Raw genomic sequence first — 18,290 nt, 5'->3', positions numbered from 1 at the left:
ACACCAGGTTCACGTTCACGCTGAAGAACTCTATCATCACCTGGCCCTGCAAAAGTTAAATAAACAGATTGCGAAGCTCCGATATCTGCCTAAATTAGTTGACCACATCCAACATGAATATCATCTATATGTAACTGTTTTAGAATAATAAGAGGGCATCAAGACAAGACAATTAGTTGGTGGAAGAATGAATTGCATATGAACTGAAAAGAAATATAGGGAAACCTATCCAAGCATCATGGAGGCTTTGCTGCCAGAGTGGAAACGTTGAGTCATTGAGTGAACAGTGGTAGGGGAGGCAACATATATACACATACCACCATCCGCCATGAATGTATGAACAGAAACTGAACAATAATTGCATCTTGAAATCTTGGTGGAGCAGTTTCGATCAGACGAGGCATCGGCCTGAATCGCGTATGCTGAATCCCCTCCTTTCTCCCTGGACATTAAATCGCTCGTGGAGATTGGATCGACCGATCCCCTTGTTGCTCGCATCACCCGGTCTCGGTCTCTCTTAGCAAGTCGGCTGGATCGACCTCCCCTCCTCCAATCTAGTTGGGTTAGCCATCCCAGGTCGATGGAAGTTAGCCGCAGCCACCGCAGTGACCAGGTCGACGGGATCCTTTTTTTTTTCGAGTCAGAGCGACGGGATCGATCTGGTTGTCTTCTACTTTTTTTAGGAAATCGATCTGGTTGTCGGGAGTGTGAGAGGGCTCATTGATGGCCCAAAGCGCAAGTGGGCTGGAATGGGCTGGGCGACGACCCAGTTTACCAGAGAGCTCCATTTCGGCCTCCGGAGCAGCATCCCATACGACAGCTGGGCCAGTTTCGGGAGAGATGGCTACACAGGAGATCAGACGGCCAGAAACGTCCAAATCATAAAAATGGACGACCAGAAACTCAAATTGATGAGAGAGCTCACTTTAGACTCAGTTATACTGTCCTAAATAAATAAATTCCCGCCAAACACCTTCTCTTAAATCTTAAAATTACCTTACAACTTATCTAAAATTAACTTGGTTACTAGCTCTTGCACCCGACCACCACCTTCTTGAAAACCTTACGATTGCCCGTAAAAGGACAACACCTTATGGTTATGGTGTTCAACTCTTTATGATGCAACCCTCAGCCCTAGCTTGCTTGTAGTTTGCATGTATATGATGGTAATACTTACTCTTACAAGTTGTACTTTACCTAATTTAATCATAAACAACAAAGAACTTGTAGTAAAACCATTTTAAACTACTAAAAATATATTTTACAACTCAAATCAAGCATGAGATTTGATAATAAAACACTATGTATTTAAAAGTAAAGATGCTCCGCTGTGCTATGACTCATTTTTAGGTTGACTTTTGATGGTAATACACTTGGTGCTTAGTGGTAAAAATGATAAATCGTTTTACCACCCACTACTACAAGAAGGAGATTTGATAGTGAACACTATAAAATTTTATAGAAAAATGACAGACTTCCTTACAACTCAATTTCTGATTGATTCTTGATAGTAAATTTGGTACTAGTTGGTTCTATTACCATCCATTAGTACCTTGAGGGGATTTGCAAGTGGATTAAATTTCTTTCTTCATTCACCTGTAATGGCCGGAGCGATGAGCTCATGCATAGTTTAGCGCAAAATAGATATATATGTATTTATATATGTATATTTATAATAATTTTAACTTGCATCAAGATGATGTGTTGTCTCAGTACGTCAAACTTGTTTATAGAGATAGGGTGTTATACGTGTGTTATATGTGTAGTGAGGTGATTGCACCGTGCTAATTTTTTTCCTTTCAATTTGGGCTCTGGTGTTTAATTTCGTTAGCCTTCTTCCTCCGCTCGTGTCGTCGTCTCCACCACTTCCTAGCCACGTCTCTGTCTTCCTCTCCCTCTCGTTCTCCATCTCGTTACCTCTCTGCTGCCAACCCGACCCAAGGTGCGTCTCCTCGCGACTGAACCCGCTCAAATCCCAGCCAACTAGCGCCCAATCCGGGGAGAATTGGTTGATCCTTGTGCTGTGTTTGTTCCCATCCTCGGATCCTGGACCAAGATCCGACCGAGAGCCCAGATCTGCTGGTAGAGTTCAAGCGGGAAATATTGCAAGCCTTTTCTTATTCAGGCATTTAGGAGAGTGCAATTTTAGTGGGGCTGGCGCGTTTGATGCGGCGGTGTTGATTGGAGTGATCCATCGGTCTAGATTGGTCCTATGGCCTCTCGTGGTCACTTTCTTCCTCCTTTGTTTCTTTGGACGGTTTCCTTGATGTTGCCATTTCCTGCAGGTTGTTCGTCGCCAGCATGGGTCTGGCGAAGGATGGCGCCGAGATGGAGGAGGGCACATTGGAGATTGGCATAGGTAAGTCTTGACCAAGGCAAACCGAAGCTTGTGGTTTGTATATTGCTCTTGAGAATTACAGCCTAGATTGTTTAGCTTTCTTGTGTTACTCCAATGGCGAACGGATAGGTTTGCTACATTAGTGCTCTGCTGGGCATATAAAGATAATAGATGCCGAACGATTGGCATGCTGCTAGAGTGCACTCATTTGATGAAACTGAGATGTTTTTTCGACCCGATGAAACTGAGATTTTATCAAATTTTAAAGTAAATATGCTGGCAGGCAGTAAAGGTTGTCCTGTTCGTTTATTCTTGATCCTGACAGGAATGTGCTGCAAATCAGTATCGGCAATGTTCTCCTGAACCATGGTCCTGAGGTCCTTGCCTTTTTCCGTTGTATCTTTGCTTTTCTCCCATAGTTTCACACTAGTTGTACTTACACTCGGTGTGGCCTATCTAGCACCCCCCGCCGGTGTTGCTTCCTATCTTTCGCATTAGTCTATATAGTTTTTTTAGGAAATCGTTAGTCCTTTTTGAAAACCCATTTGGGTGACATAGCAAAGATGATAATGAAGTTCTGCTTGTCATGCAGAGTATAGGACTGTCTCCGGTGTGGCAGGGCCATTGGTTATTTTGGACAAAGTAAAGGTATGATTTGTCATTCTTCTCTATATAGCTATAGCTGCTAATGTTACCGAAATTATGGTTGGATCAAATAGCCATTCTCACACTCAGTAATTTTTCCCTGTATAAACCTTATTTAGGGCCCAAAGTATCAGGAGATTGTGAACATCCGATTGGGAGATGGCACCACTCGTCGTGGTCAAGTCCTCGAAGTTGATGGTGAAAAAGCTGTTGTGCAGGTTGTTTCCTTTCTATGGACCATATTCTCTTGATTGAAGAATGCCAATTGAGTTTTACACGATGCTGCATTTGATCTGATTTTTTACATAGTTTGCTTAGGGATCCAATGCATTAAACTATATTTGGTTACATGGTACTTGACCTTTTTGGATACTGAGCTGCCTGCCTCTTAAGGTATTTGAAGGTACTTCAGGGATAGACAACAAGTATACTACTGTGCAGTTCACAGGCGAGGTACCTGTTATTCACATCTTTGCTTCTGATTCTTTGTCGTTCAATCATTAAATGCTTTATTTCTTTCTATGCAATAATACCCAGATCATCAAACTATAGCTATACAATTTCAGCATGAACAATAAATGACATCAGCCATCTTAAAGTTGGACATGGAAACTGAACCCAGAAAATGCTAGGCATGAACATTTAGTGATATTAAACGTCTTCCTGCTGAATAACTTTATTTTTCGAATGAGGCTTCGTTGACTCGTCTCAACTTCACCACTTTATTTCTTTGCATATGAGTATATGACACCGTTTTGTGTTACAGGTTTTGAAAACTCCTGTCTCACTTGATATGCTTGGACGCATTTTTAATGGTTCTGGAAAACCTATTGATAATGGCCCCCCTATATTGCCCGAGGCTTACTTGGATATTTCTGGTGAGTTATTTCATGTTATCGTAAACTTTCTTATGCTTAGGGTAGACAAGTGGCATGGACACTTCTTAGGAGAACTGGAGATGAGTTAAATAATCTATTCTTTGTGGAAGGCTCCATCTCAACTTATGGTAACCTTATAATATCTGAGAGATGGCTGATATTATCCCAGGAAGTTCTATCAACCCAAGTGAGAGAACCTATCCAGAAGAGATGATTCAAACAGGAATATCCACCATTGATGTCATGAACTCGATTGCTCGAGGGCAAAAAATTCCTCTTTTCTCTGCTGCTGGACTTCCTCATAATGAAATTGCTGCTCAAATTTGTCGTCAAGCTGGCCTCGTTAAAAGGTTGGAGCAAAGCAAGCATGCAGCAGAGGTAATGGACATATCCTTTATAGCAGGGGTGGTTACGGACATTGGCCTACCAATGCATGAAGTCAATCTCAGTTTCCTGAGCATCATTTTCTTTGCACTGAGCTGCATCCTTCATAGAATGTGTGGGTAGTTATAATAAGTTTCTCTTGCTTGCGCCATTGACAACTAACATAAGGGTGTTTACGGACAATCACTTAACTAAGCACGCAGTCAATCTTATGTTCCTGAGCATCATATTCTTTGCACTGAGCTTGCAAGTTGCATCCTTCATAAAATATATGTGTAGTTATAATAGTTCTCTGACTTCTGTGACTTTTTTTAACTTTCTGGCGAGGGGAAGACCGACTGTTTGCGGGGTAGAGTTAGACTTATTACCTGTTGAATAGGTCTCTGGAAATTATACAAAGAGCTGCAAAGTTATGGATTGCTCTCATACTGTGTAAAGCAACCATGCCGAAAGTTTTGGTTTTGTTATTTTGTCTGCAGATTGGTGTTTCTTCTACTCATCTTGCTATGGTTTATATTAGGGAGGTGAAGAAGACAATTTCGCAATTGTGTTTGCTGCTATGGGAGTAAACATGGAAACGGCACAATTTTTCAAGCGTGACTTCGAAGAAAATGGTTCGATGGAGCGGGTCACACTTTTCCTGAATTTGGTAAAATTTGATTTTGCTATTTTTTTGGTGAATTTGTTATTAGAATGTGCAAATCAGATCTTTGAGGTTGTAGTTGTGTTCAATATATTTGACCCGAGCAATACTAAGAAAGCATACCATGAAACCTGAATCCCTTGTCTTGATTGTTTCGCAGGCAAATGACCCCACTATTGAGCGTATTATCACTCCTCGAATTGCCCTAACGACTGCTGAATATTTGGCATATGAATGTGGGAAGCATGTTCTTGTGATTCTGACAGATATGAGCTCATATGCCGATGCACTTCGTGAGGTAGCGTGTTTTCTCTATGATTTTCTTATCTCATCATATTCTGTGAGCTTCAATCTGTTCAGTTATTTGTTCTTTGAGTAGAATGTCTTTTCAGGACGACGTAGTATCAAGTGAAAACTTGATTTCAGTGAAAATCTGGAAACTTGGATCCCACCCCGTTAGATCTGTAGTGAACGGCATCTGCTCAAAGGCAGAGCTCCCACCAGCAACTTAAACACACATTAGCACAAAACCCCCTCTCCTATTCGCCATCTAGGGCCATAGCCCTTGACTGTTCGTGAGATGGATTCGTCTTCAATCCTGTTATGCGTCACGATGGAGCCTCAACCACCGGCTAGCCCTTGCCATACGCCGGCTGCAACGAGACCTCCGTCGGCAGCGACTTGCCCCCCACCGACCTCGATGGGCTCTCCATCGGCTGCGAGTCTCCCTCCACTGGTCACGTCTGGCACCATGACTTGCCTTTCGCTGATCGCGACGGGGCTGCCGTCGGCTGCGGCTCGCCCTATGCAGGCCGTGACTGACTCTTTGGAGTACTCCTCACCTCTACCCTTCGATCTTGATGGCCATGCCTCTATTCGGTCCCCTGACCCCCCCTCCTATTTGATTTGAGGCAAGCCGGTGCTTTTAGTTTTTGTGTAGAACAAGATGAAATTCAGAGCTTCACTGTTATCTTTTGACCTATTGAGGGCATGGAATTTATGTGGTATGAGCTTTTGAGATTTCTGTATCTCTGAATGTTGAAGTTTGAGAATTTTCTAGTGTTTGTATTGTCAATCTAAATTGTAGCAAATGTTTCATCTGAAGAGAATTGGTAACAATCAGCAAACTTATTTACATTTTATGCAAAGAACTGGCCGTTAAACTCTCGCATTCACTATTTCTTTTCTCCTGTAGAAATGAAACAACCCATTATGCAGAGTATGCTTGTGATCTTTTAGGAATAGAAACTGCTATTTGCTGAAAGCCTGCAAGCTTTTTTATGCTTACTGCATTTCAGGAATATGTACTGCTCTTTGCTGCAAGCATGTAACCTTCTGATGCTTACTGCATTTTCAGTTCTTACTTTCTTCTGTACTTATTACTAGAAAGTGTAATCACGTACTCCCTCCATCCGAAAAAGCTTGTCCCAAGTTTGTTCCTCAAATGATGTATCTAGCACTAACTTGGTGCTAGATACATCCATTTGAGAGACAAGCTTTTTCGGACGGAGGGAGTAGCTAGTTGCAATGGTGTTTCCATCATTATTCAGATCTGTACAAACAAGTCACTCCATTAGTCATATATGAACTAAAGCAAAAAATCCCGTTGAATCTTGAGTGGTAATACACCAACATTCAGCTACAAGTTTACAAAGGAGGAGCAAAAGTCAGGGAGAAAATTCTGTACATCAAGAATTAGGAGGAGCTACAACTTCACACTGAATCAGATACTACCTACACGGAATTTACATGAAAATTGCAGCACACTTTTGCGGGACCGGCTCCCTACATACACATACAGGACACGACCACGGCGCCGCTCGAGTGTTGGGACCCCATCTCGAGGTGAGCTTCAGCGCCTGCACCGCCACAACTATGACCCCCGCCTGCTGTAGTCACCTCACCTCGCGAGCCCTCCCCGCCGATGGGAGCTTCAACGTGGTGCGTGGCTGCACCGCCGCCGTTGGGAGCGCTGTCTGTGGCCGCCGCGCCACAGGAGCTGTCCCCGCCAAGGGGAGTCGGCGTGGTGCATGGACGTGCCGCCGCATTTGGCAGCGCTGGCTGTGGCGCCTCCCCTCGGTAGCCATCCGGCGTGGGGCGCGCCGACGTCGCCGCCATGGCTATTTCGCTACGGGATAGGAACGACAGAGGATAAGCCAATGCTCAAAAACCTGACAACATTACTTGGAAGGAGGGGGTTTTGTGCTAATGTGCGTTTAAGTTGCTGGTGGGAGCTCCGCCCTTGAGTAGATGCCGTTCGCTACAGATCCAACGGGGTGGGATCCAAGTTTCCAGATTTTCACTGAAATCAAGTTTTCACTTGATACGCGGCCTTTCAGGACAGTGTCATCCGTCATCTTTTGCATATGGTCGAAGACTCAACGATTTTGATTTTCTTAATTACATGTGAATTTTATTTATGTTTAGGTCTCAGCAGCACGAGAAGAGGTACCTGGTAGGCGTGGTTATCCTGGGTATATGTATACTGATCTGGCCACCATATATGAGCGAGCTGGGCGTATCGAGGGAAGAAAAGGATCAATTACTCAAATTCCTATTCTTACAATGCCTAATGATGGTAAGCAACGGACCAGTTGCATTGCTAGAGTTATTATCTTTAATCCTACATTATTTCCATTCGAGGAAGCCTCTTTTTTTTGCACCCTATCCATTAGAAATCCACTTAACTAGAACTCTATCAGGTGGGAAAAAAACTAGAAATCTAAGTATCCGCTGCCTCAATGTTGTTTGATGTCTACCCAGTGGATTAGTAGTCTTGCTTCCCGGCAGATCGCAGTGTCATGCCTGACCTTTTGTTCGTTTCCTCAACAGATATCACTCATCCAACTCCTGATCTTACGGGATACATTACCGAAGGGCAGATATATATTGACAGACAGCTTCATAATAGACAGGTGCACTTGCATGTTCTTTTTTGTCGTTGCTTTTCCTCCTGTTATAAGCATTGATTGTTCCTTCAATACATGATTGTGAGGGATTTCCTTTTTATTATCTAACGGATTAACGGAAGTATTGTGTTGCTTTCTCAGATATACCCACCCATCAACGTCCTGCCATCTCTTTCTCGTCTGATGAAGGTACTTTTGTAGCTAGTCAAAATTTGTGGTATTTAGTGTTTCTTAGTTTGGGATCACATGGAGAATTATATCATAATTCTTTACGTGCAGAGTGCTATTGGTGAAGGTATGACACGCCGGGATCATTCAGATGTGTCCAATCAGGTATTCGTTTGAGCATTTGAGATCATTTTTATGTCTCATTCACCTTGTGATATCTGTTGATGGGCTAACATGACCTTCTGTTCAGCTGTATGCCAACTACGCCATTGGGAAGGATGTTCAAGCCATGAAAGCAGTTGTCGGAGAGGAGGCTCTTTCATCTGAGGACCTGGTCTGTTGCTAGTTAATTTAGTTGTGCATCGATTATCTTTTAGTACAAAACTAATGATATGATTCTCATCGTGCAGCTCTATTTAGAATTCCTCGACAAGTTTGAGAGGAAATTTGTAGCGCAAGGAGCATATGATACTCGGAACATTTTTCAGTCACTTGATCTGGCATGGACATTGCTACGCATATTCCCCCGTGAACTTCTCCACCGTATTCCTGCGAAGACCTTGGATCAGTTCTACAGCAGAGATGCCACCCATTGATCCATTTTGTTCATAAAAATTCATTTTTTTCATGATGAACAGCTTGAATAAGAGAAGAATCCAAACTTGTATCATTTTGCTACGTTATATAGTCAGATCCTATTCTTTCCAGTCTGTATGCACAAGTTGTACCCCACATGTCTTGTGCACTGGCAGCTTTGTAATTCCATGTAGCCTCCGTTCACAAGCTAGACCTCTTTCTGGTTTCATTTCCCTGTATTGTGCAGCAAAACTGAAAAGCCGTAGGCGCGTACATGCCCGAAGATGTTGGTTATACATTTTTGGACTTCTGGAAAATGTAAACAATATTGATTTGTTCTTTGTTAAGGATTCTAAGTAAATTGATTGATACAAGAAATTGCATGTTTGTTTGGTGACTCATGGTAACAACTAATCATACTCAATGGAGTTGCTAACAAATGTCACCTCATAAATAGGTTGACATGTGAACAATGAGAGTGTATCTTGGGAAACATACACTAAGTGCAGCTGATGCACCCATCTTACAAAAATTCAAAATTTCCAAGTAAATACGAGAACAACCTACTCGAGCAACAAATGAAAAAGATAAGCCTGGCTATAAATAGTGGCAGTACTTAAATTTAAGTTGAATCTGGGGAACAGAGCATTGGGAGGACTGGAGCTGATCCGCTGAGCTGAACGTGATGGCGCACGTGGACCACCTGAGAGGGCGCGTGGCCTCGAGCTTGGGGAGGACTGCATTCACCTCGCGAGCAAACTGCTTGAAGATGCGCTGAGAGGCTGGGGTCTGGGCACCGCCCAAGATGCAAGCGACAGCATGCGGCTCCTGGAAGCCCCCGGCCCCTCGTCCTGATGATGGTCGTCACTCCTTGGTGGTGGTGGCAGAGGAGGAAGGCCCGTGTTGCCTTGTGGGCGATCCTCATGAGGCTGATCCCTCCAAGCCCCCTCGCGAGGCTGGTCCTGCCATCGGTCCTCGCGAGGCCGGTCACGCTACCCTTGGCGAGGGCCACGGTCGTCCCATCGTCCTCCACCTCTTCCCCCGCCTTGGCCGTAGCCCCGATCGTTGCGCTCTGGGCGTCGACCGACACGGCCTTCTCTCACGGCTCTGAGCTCTTGGCATTTGTTGGTGTTGTGGGTATGGAGATCGTGGTACACGCAGTACCGAATGCCCTTGGATGAGTCCGGCTGGTCCCTGCCGTGCTTCGTATCCGGCTCTGCTGTGAGCACAGCTGCTCCTTTACGCTTCACATCCTTGGCCTTGGCTTTCTTCTCTTCTGGATCTGCAGCTGGGAGTTCGAGAAGGGAGAGGCGTCCCTCCTCAGCCCTTGCGCACTTGGTCGCCAGGTTGAACAGCTCCAGAGACATGCACAGATCTTCGTGGATCGCCAGTTCCTCCTTCATCTTGATGTCGCGGACGCCGTCGGAGAACGCCGAGATGATGGCCTCCTCGGTCACCTTGGGAATCTTGAGGGGAGCGCTGTTGAAACGCTGGATGTACTTCTGCAAGGTCTCTCCGGGCTGCTGCTTGATGCGGCGCAGGTCATCCACAGCCGGTGGACGGTCGCGAGTGCCCTGAAAGTTGGCGATGAAGCGGGTTCGCATCTCGTCCCAGGAGGAGATCGTACCAGGAGGCAGGTTCAGGAGCCAGGTGCGGGCACCGTCCTTGAGCGCCATGGGAAACCAGTTCGCCATGACCTTTTCGTCCCCGTTGGCCGCTTCGATGCCCAGCTCGTAGAGCTGCAGGAACTCCGCGGGGTTGGCAGTGCCGTCGTAGCAAGGAGGCAGGTCCGGCTTGAACTTGCCCGGCCATGCGACACTGCGTAGCTCGGTGGTGAAGGCGCGGCAGCCTGCTGTGGCCACCGGAGCTCTCTGCTGACGCGGGGCTTTGCTCCTGGGGATTCCCGCGCGCCGCTACCAGGAGCAGCGCGGGGTCTTGACGTGCCGGCACAGGGATGCGGTCATGGCGTGCCGGTACAGGAAGCACGCGAGCACCTTCTTGGGGACGCGGGATTTCTTGGCAGCTCCTTTCTTGTCGCGCGGGCGTTGGACGCGGTGGATCTCGTCCAGGGGCCACGCGCCTTGGAGCCAGTGTGCCTTCTTGAGGGGGAGGTGGCGGAGGCACCTCCTGAGCTGCATCACCTGCGCAGGACGGAGGGCGAGGCAGCGAGAGGGGACGGCGTGGGGGAGTCCCCTGCGGCGCTGACGAGCTCGGTGATGCGAGCGAGCCACTCCTCATAGAGGTCGTCAACTGGACGGTAGTGCAGGAGCTCACGCGCCAGGAGCAACGCGGCGTGCACGTTCGTGGGAGCGCGACGGGCATGTGATGACGAAACAGCTGGGGTCAGCGATGGGGTGGCGGTGCGGCCTTCCCGCTGCACCGAGGGATGCAGCGACGAGGCCTGCTGCTCGTTCCCCACCGGCCCGGTGGAGGCGTTGGCGGCAGGCGACGGAGAAAGACGGGGACACCCGCCGACGGGAGCCGTCTGGGCGACGCGGGCAGCGAGAGCAGCCCGACGCTCGGCGCGAGCCCAGCGAGCGTCAGCCATGAACACAACGGACGATCGAACGCGGAACAACGGAAGAAAGATTCCGGCGCACCCCTACCTGGCGCGCCAAATGTCGGATGTTGGGTTCCGACAGACCCTTGAGGTTCAAACTCTGGGGTGCGCGCGAAGATCTTCCCCCTACCAATCCACGTCCAATCGCCTCGCGAGAATCTAAGCTAGACCGATGAACAGCACGAGGGACACGAGATTTATACTGGTTCGGGCCACCGTTGTGGTGTAATACCCTACTCCAGTGTGTGGTGTGGTGGATTGCCTCAGGGGCTGATGATGAACAGTACAGGGGGAGAACAACCTCGCGAGAGGTGTTCTTGAGCTAGTGTGGTGTTCTCGTAGGGAAGGATCCGATCCCCCCTCTACTGTGGTGGCTATCTCTATTTATAGAGGCCCTGGTCCTCTTCCCAAATATTAAGCGGGAAGGGAGCCAACAACGGCCATTTCGAAGGGGAACATATGGTACAAGTTATCCTGACTAAAGTTGGTCTTCGGCTGCCAAAGGCACTGGCGATGACGCCGTCTTGGGCTCCACGGTGACCTCCATCCTGCCGCTCTGCTGGTCTTGGTCTCGTTGCACCGAAATGGTAGCCTTTGCCTGATGCCTCGGTACTCCACGCCTGTGCTTACCCCCTTTGCACCAAAGAGGAAACAAGGACACTGTGCAGGCCGACGCCCGCCTGGCGCCCGCCTGGTCTCGATTCGTCATGGCTTGCGTCACGAGCACCTCGCGAGGTACCCTTGCCTTGATCTCTCCGCCTCCTTGCAAGCCTGCCTGGTGAGGTCGCTCCTGAGGAAGCCTTGCATTGTCCGCCCCGCGGGGCTTGGCCCCCCGCGAGGGTCTTGAGTTTGCGTTGACGAATATGGGTCGTATTGGGCCACCACTTGAGCCACACCGCAGGCCGTAGGCAGGCAAGTCTGGGGACCCCCGTTCCCAGGACGCCGACAAGTAGCTACATGGCTTCCTCTCTCTCTTTTGATTCTCAATACAATGGTCTCTTGGAGATTTATTTGATGTAACTCTTTTTGCGGTGTGTTTGTTGGGATCCGATGAACTTTGAGTTTATGGTCAGATCTATTTTATCCTTGAAAGTTATTTGAGTTTTGATCTCCTATATGCATGATTACTTATAGCCTTGTATTTCTCTTCAAATTTTTGGTTTAGTTAGGCCAACTAGATCAATTTTTCTTGCCATGGAAGAGGTGCTTTGTGATGTGTTCGGTCGTGCGGTGTTCTTTCCCAGTGAAAGAAGGGGTGGCAAGACACGTATTGATCGTTGCCATTAAGGATAACAAGATGGGGTATATTCCTACATGAATAGATCTTGTCTACATCATGTCATCGTTCTTATTGCATTACTCTATTTTTCCATGAACTTAATACACTAGATGCATGTTGGATAGCGATTGATGTGTGGAGTAATAGTAGTAGATGCAGGCTGGAGTTGGTCTGGTAATCTTGAACATGATGCCCATGTAATGATCATTGCCTGGATATCGTCATAATTATTTGAAGTTTTATCAATTGCCCAACAGTAATTTTTCTACCCATGGTATGCCATTTTTCTCGAGAGAAGCCACTAGTTAAATATACGGCCCTCGGGTCTCTTATTTATCATATTTGCTTTCCAATCTATTATTTGCCTCTTTTATTTTCATACCTATTAATCCAAAACCCAAAAATACCTTGCTGCATTTTTTTGTTATTTATTTTATCTCGCGTTCCCGCGAGATCTATTTATCCAATCTACTACAATTTTATCTATCTTTTACCCAGGAGGGATTGACAACCCCTCTTACGCGTTGGGTTGCAAGTATTTATTTTTTGTGTGCAGGTACCGTTTACATAGTGTTGCGTGGTTCTCCTACTGGTTCAATAACCTTGATCTCATCATTGAGTGAAATACCTACCGTAGATGTGTTGCATCATCCCTTCCTCTTCGGGGAAAATACTGACGCAGACACGAGTTATCACCGGCTCTCGCATGACTTAAGCCGCCGTTTTAACTTTGACAAGTTCTGGGTCATAAAGATTAACTTGTCAAGACTATGGCCGGTCATCTTTTCGGAGTAGCATCAAGAATACATGTAGCTTTAACCAATGAGGTGGCATTTTTGCCGGGTCAAGAGGGTGAGATAGCTAAACTCGATGAGTTGGAAGCCCCCAAGTGACTTTATGATCAATTAATGAAAGACTCATGCACAATATATGAGATGAAACGACAGAGGCCCCGAGTTTCGGGGATGCCGACTTTATTATGTTGACCATAAAAGATATATACACGATATGTATGTACATTGATTGGAGCAAGTGTCTCAAGTATGTAAGGCCGAAGATGAGAATATTCTAGGGCCTTCCAGTCTCCTCCTCAGAGGTCCGTGACTTATTGTGCTCCCGTACATCACTGAGGTAATATGACCCGTTGTTGAGGTTTTTGCTAATCACAAAATGCCATTCCTAAGGAGGTGAAAGCTTATGCATGCCTGTCTAATCTTTAATCAAACGGAGCACTAAGTCGCCCTCCTGGAACGTGTGACTCCGAACTCTATGGCTATGATAGCGATGCAGGTCTTGCTGGTAAATCACCGATCGAGCCGCCGCAAGATCACATTCTTCTTCCAAGGCATCATGAGCGTTTGGACGTGTCGTCTCATTGTCTGTTTCAACGTAAGCCGCCACCCTGGGCGAGTCATGATGAATATCACCTGGGAGAACTACCTCTGCACCATAAACCAAGAAGAACGACGTGTAGCCTGCTGACCTGTTGGGGGTAGTTCTTATGCTCCAAAGAACTGCATGAAGCTCTTCGACCCAACAACCCGGAGTGCGCTCCAAAGGAACCATGAGCTCGGGCTTGATTCCGCGTAATATCTCCTGGTTAGCACGCTCAGCTTGGACATTGGACTGTGGGTGAGCCACAAATGAAACATCAAGCCGGATGTGTTCTTTTTGACAGAACTCTTTCATAGCACCCATAGAAAGATTTGTCCCATTATCAGTCATGATACTATGAGGATAACCAAAACAGAAGATCAGCTTTTTCACAAAACTGGACTGCGGCCGCTGCCTCACAATTGCTGACCGACTCTGCTTCAACCGACTTCGTAAACTTGTCGACTACAATCAACAGGTGAGTCTTCTTGTCCTTAGACCTCTTGAATGGTTCGACGATATCAAGCCCCCAGACTACAAATGGCCAAGTTATTGGGACCATCCGCAATTCCTGAGCCGACACATGAGCTTGTTTTGCAAATTTCTGGCAACCATCACACTTGCGCACAATATCCTCTGCATCAGCATGAGCCGTTAACTAGTAAAAACCATGACGAAAAGCCTTAGTCACCAAAGGTCTTGACCCGACATGATGACCATAGTCTCCCTGCATGAATTTCTTGTAGGATTTCACGACCTTCATTAGGGGAAACACAACATCGAAACATGCCACTCACGCTACATCTGTGTAACTCGCCATTAACAGTTGTCATGGACTTAGACCGTCTTAATATCTGTCGCACAAATAGTTCATCTTCTGGCAACTTTCCCCTGGTCAACTAAGCTAGATAAAGCAAGTCCAATCTGGAATACCATGTAGAGCAGCCACCAACTGCCCCTTCGGGTCAGGGATAGCCAGATCTTCCTCTAATGGTAACTTGACAGAAGGATTATGCAGCACATCAAGGAACACATTAGGGGGAACCGGCTTACGCTGAGTCTCGAGCCGTGATAATGCGTCAGTCGCCTCATTGGGTTGCCGATCTATGTGATCCACTTGATGACCTTTAAAGTGACCGACGATGGTAGTCATTGCTTGACGGCAAGCCTCCATGAGTGGGTCTTTAGAATCCCACTTTCCTAAAACTTGCTGTGCCACCAGGTCTGAGTCACCAAGACATCTAACCTGGCTCAAGTTCATCTCCTTAGCCATACGAAGCCCGTGGAGTAAAGCTTCATACTCAGCTACATTGTTAGTACAAGGAAACATGAGCCTTAATACATAGCAAAATTTATCGCCTCGCGGTGATTCTAAAATAACTCCAGCCCCCGAGCCTTCCAATTGCCTGGACCCATCAAAGTGTATCGTCCAGTATGTATTGTCTGGCTTTTCCTCTGGCGCTTGCAACTCTGTCCAGTCATTAATGAAATCCACCAATGCTTGAGACTTTATGGCGGTTCTGGGCACATATTTCAAATGATGTGGCCCAAGCTCAATTGCCCACTTAGCAACTCAGCCCGTGGCCTCCTTGTTTCGAATAATACCCCCCAGAGGAGCCGAACAGACCACAGTGATTGGATGTCCAAGGAAATAATGCTTCAATTTGTGGCTAGCCATTAACACCCCAAACACCAATTTCTGCCAATGTGGGTACCTTTGTTTGGGCTTTGTCAAAACTTCACTGACATAATAAATCGGCCTCTGGACTGGATACTCTCTACTGGCCTCCTTGCGCTCCACGACCACTACTATGCTCACATCCTTGTTGTTAGCCGCCACGTATAGGAGCAAAGGCTTTTTGCCAATCGGAGCAGCCAAGATGGGCGGCTCATCCTGTAAGTGCATCTAGTGCCCCTTAGTGATTTTGGTGTATTGAAGACTTATAGGTTAAGGGACTAATATGTTTGTGAGTGTACACAGGCTCTATAAGTCAATGAGGAGTTTGATATTTACAGTGAAAGTCGACCCTAAAAATGAATGTTTTCGGTTGAAGACTTTGGTTCTCCTGAAGACTTTGAAAGTGAAGAAATTGGTGTGACCATGAAGACTTTGATATTCATGCGAGGAATCTGGAGCGTGAAGACTTTTGTTTTTGTAGTTTTATTTTCTTCTTCTTGAGTCATAGGAAACACCGTACTGTTAAAGGGGGTCGAGGTAATACTAAGGAAACAAATTTCCAAGTGATGCTCATCTCAAAATCCTACACCTACCCAATCCTTCGAGTGAAGCCATTGGAAATCTCATATCAGTTCAATCAAATTTCTTCAGTGACAGAGATGAAGATCTTCTGGTCTCTGAGGAATTTTTTCTGACTGAGGAGTTAGGAATTCGCCAGTGCGGATTGCCTACACAGTGAGGAACATGATAGCCCTGAGGAATTCGAACCTCAAAATATCCGACCGTTGCTGAGCCGCGCGCTAGCCGTTCCAAAATATCTACCACCTAACGGTCATATCTGCCAAGGGCATTTATGTCTTATCATGTTGGGCTGCTCCCTAGGCTATAAATAGCCGCCCCCCTACAACCACTAGCTGGTTGGCTGCTCCAAGAGAAACTAGCACTTGTCATTTGAGAGCATCCCATCCTCCGAGGACTTTGAGCAAAAATCATCAAGTGAGGAAAACGCAAAACCCAAACCTACAAACCCCAAAGTGATTGAGCATCACTGAAGAGATTGTTCCTGTGTGGAACCAATGCTTGTTACCTTTGAGGACTGTGTATCCTCCAGACGGTTAGGCTTCATGGTCTGAGCATCCAAGAGGAATTGTGGATTGTCGAGTGACCAAGTCTGTGAAGGTTTGGAAGTCACCTGTGAAGACTTACCACTACTGTTGGGCGAGGTCTGTGTGATCTTAGCTCAAGAAGAATACGGTGAGGACTGTGTGTCCGGGACTGTGTGTCCTCGAGTTTAAATACTCAGCCGCTCCAACCAGACGTACAACTGTCACAACAGTTGGAACCGGTCTACCAAATCATTGTCTTCACCAAGCCAACTAGTTCTATTTCCTCAACCCATTCATTTCCTCATTATGTGTTGATGAACTTGATCATTACTGTTTGAAGACATTGACTGAAGATATTCTCTATTTCCTCATTCCTAATTCTTCAGTCTGTTTGTCTTCATCCTGCTTATCCTGTGTTTACGCTTTTTGTGCTTAGTGCTTGTCTTTCATTTCATCATCATGACTATGCTGTTACTCTGTTTTGCTTATACCTGAGTACATATTCCGCTGCAAGTAGTTCTTCACTCAGGAATTTCCTCACCCTGAAATTCCTCAGTGAAGTTTTTTTAAATATCGCCTATTCACCCCCCTCTAGTCGACGTAACGTACTTTCAATTGGTATCAGAGCAAGGTACTCCCTTGTTCTGTGTGATTTTTGTTTAACCGCTTGGAGTTTTAGTTATGTCGACTCCAGGTATGATCAAGGTCTCGGCTGGGTGTCCTGCCTTTGACGGGACGGACTACCCCTACTGGAAGGACAAAATGCGTATGCATCTTGAGGCAATTGATAATGATCTCTAGTACGTTGTGGAAAATGGCGTTCCCTTAGTCACTCCGTCTCTGAATGCTACCGATGTGAAGAGATTCAAGCAACTCGATTGTCAAGCAAAGAATATCATATGTGGGCATCTGAGCAAAGGGCAGTACGGCAGAGTGAGTGCATTGGAAACTGCTAAGCTGATTTGGGACAGACTGTCCAAGGTCAACGAAGGAGTCTCAACTCAACGTGACTTCCGAGTTGATGTTCTTCGAAATCTCTTCAACCGTCAAAAGACTCACAACGAAAATGTTCAGCAAACCTTCGATCGCCTCACTAACATCTCAAATGAGCTTCAAGCACTTGGTGCCACTGATATCACCGATCATGAGGTGGTGAATAAATTGCTGAGATCACTTGACACCTCATTTGATACCCTCACACTGATGATTCAAGAACGAGCTGATTACAAATCACTTGATCCCGTTGATAACCTCGAGAGGCTAAATACTCATGAGTTCCAGCTTGCTGAAAAGAGAGATCTCTATGGATTGAGCTACGGAAGATCACATGCACTGAAGGCCAAGGCAGTATCTGAGTCCGAAGCTGAGGATTCTAAAGAATTGAGCCAAGAGCTAGAAATGCTCGTGAGGAAATTCCAGAAGTTCTCTCGCCGTGGCCGTTTTGGAAAGTCTTCAAGAAATGATGATTCCTCGTTCCGTGACTACAAGAAGAGAACTTGCCACAAATGCAAGAAACCTGGCCACTACATGTTTGATTGTCCTCTGTGGGAAAAGGAATCAAAGAAGAAGAAGTACAAAGATGATGATTCTGATGATTCAAAGAAAAAGAAGAAACTCAAAGTCTTCATCATCAAAATCCTCAAAGTCTTCATCTCACAAGAAGAGCAGCTCCACGAAGGCCCGGGCATTCATTAGCAAGGAAATGGACTCTGAAGCAGAATCTGAGGATAATGTGGAAGAGGAGGAATCTGA

At 46.2% G+C, this 18,290-nt stretch overlaps 1 protein-coding gene across 2 annotated transcripts; it reads left to right on the top strand.

The window, feature by feature from the left end:
- The first annotated feature begins 1,740 nt into the window (after positions 1-1,740).
- Positions 1,741-8,888, top strand: LOC123137033 (V-type proton ATPase subunit B 2). Of its 2 annotated transcripts, none has more exons than XM_044556575.1 (15): positions 1,741-1,942; positions 2,286-2,359; positions 2,931-2,986; positions 3,103-3,201; positions 3,377-3,436; positions 3,750-3,861; positions 4,031-4,239; positions 4,766-4,894; positions 5,049-5,186; positions 7,316-7,466; positions 7,721-7,803; positions 7,939-7,986; positions 8,077-8,130; positions 8,216-8,299; positions 8,376-8,888. In XM_044556575.1, exons 2-15 carry the CDS (start codon positions 2,302-2,304, stop codon positions 8,559-8,561), a joined length of 1,467 nt encoding a protein of 488 aa, XP_044412510.1. In that variant the 5' UTR covers positions 1,741-1,942; positions 2,286-2,301; the 3' UTR covers positions 8,562-8,888. The 2 variants fall into 2 exon arrangements, with proteins under 2 accessions (XP_044412510.1, XP_044412511.1); XM_044556576.1 differs by having other exon boundaries at positions 1,890-2,082.
- Positions 8,889-18,290: the final 9,402 nt, after the last annotated feature.

Source organism: Triticum aestivum, chromosome 6B, assembly GCF_018294505.1.
Source record: "Triticum aestivum cultivar Chinese Spring chromosome 6B, IWGSC CS RefSeq v2.1, whole genome shotgun sequence".
Classification (NCBI taxonomy): domain Eukaryota; kingdom Viridiplantae; phylum Streptophyta; class Magnoliopsida; order Poales; family Poaceae; genus Triticum; species Triticum aestivum.
Note: the sequence above shows the minus strand (reverse complement) of the source record. Positions and strands in the feature narration are given on the sequence as shown.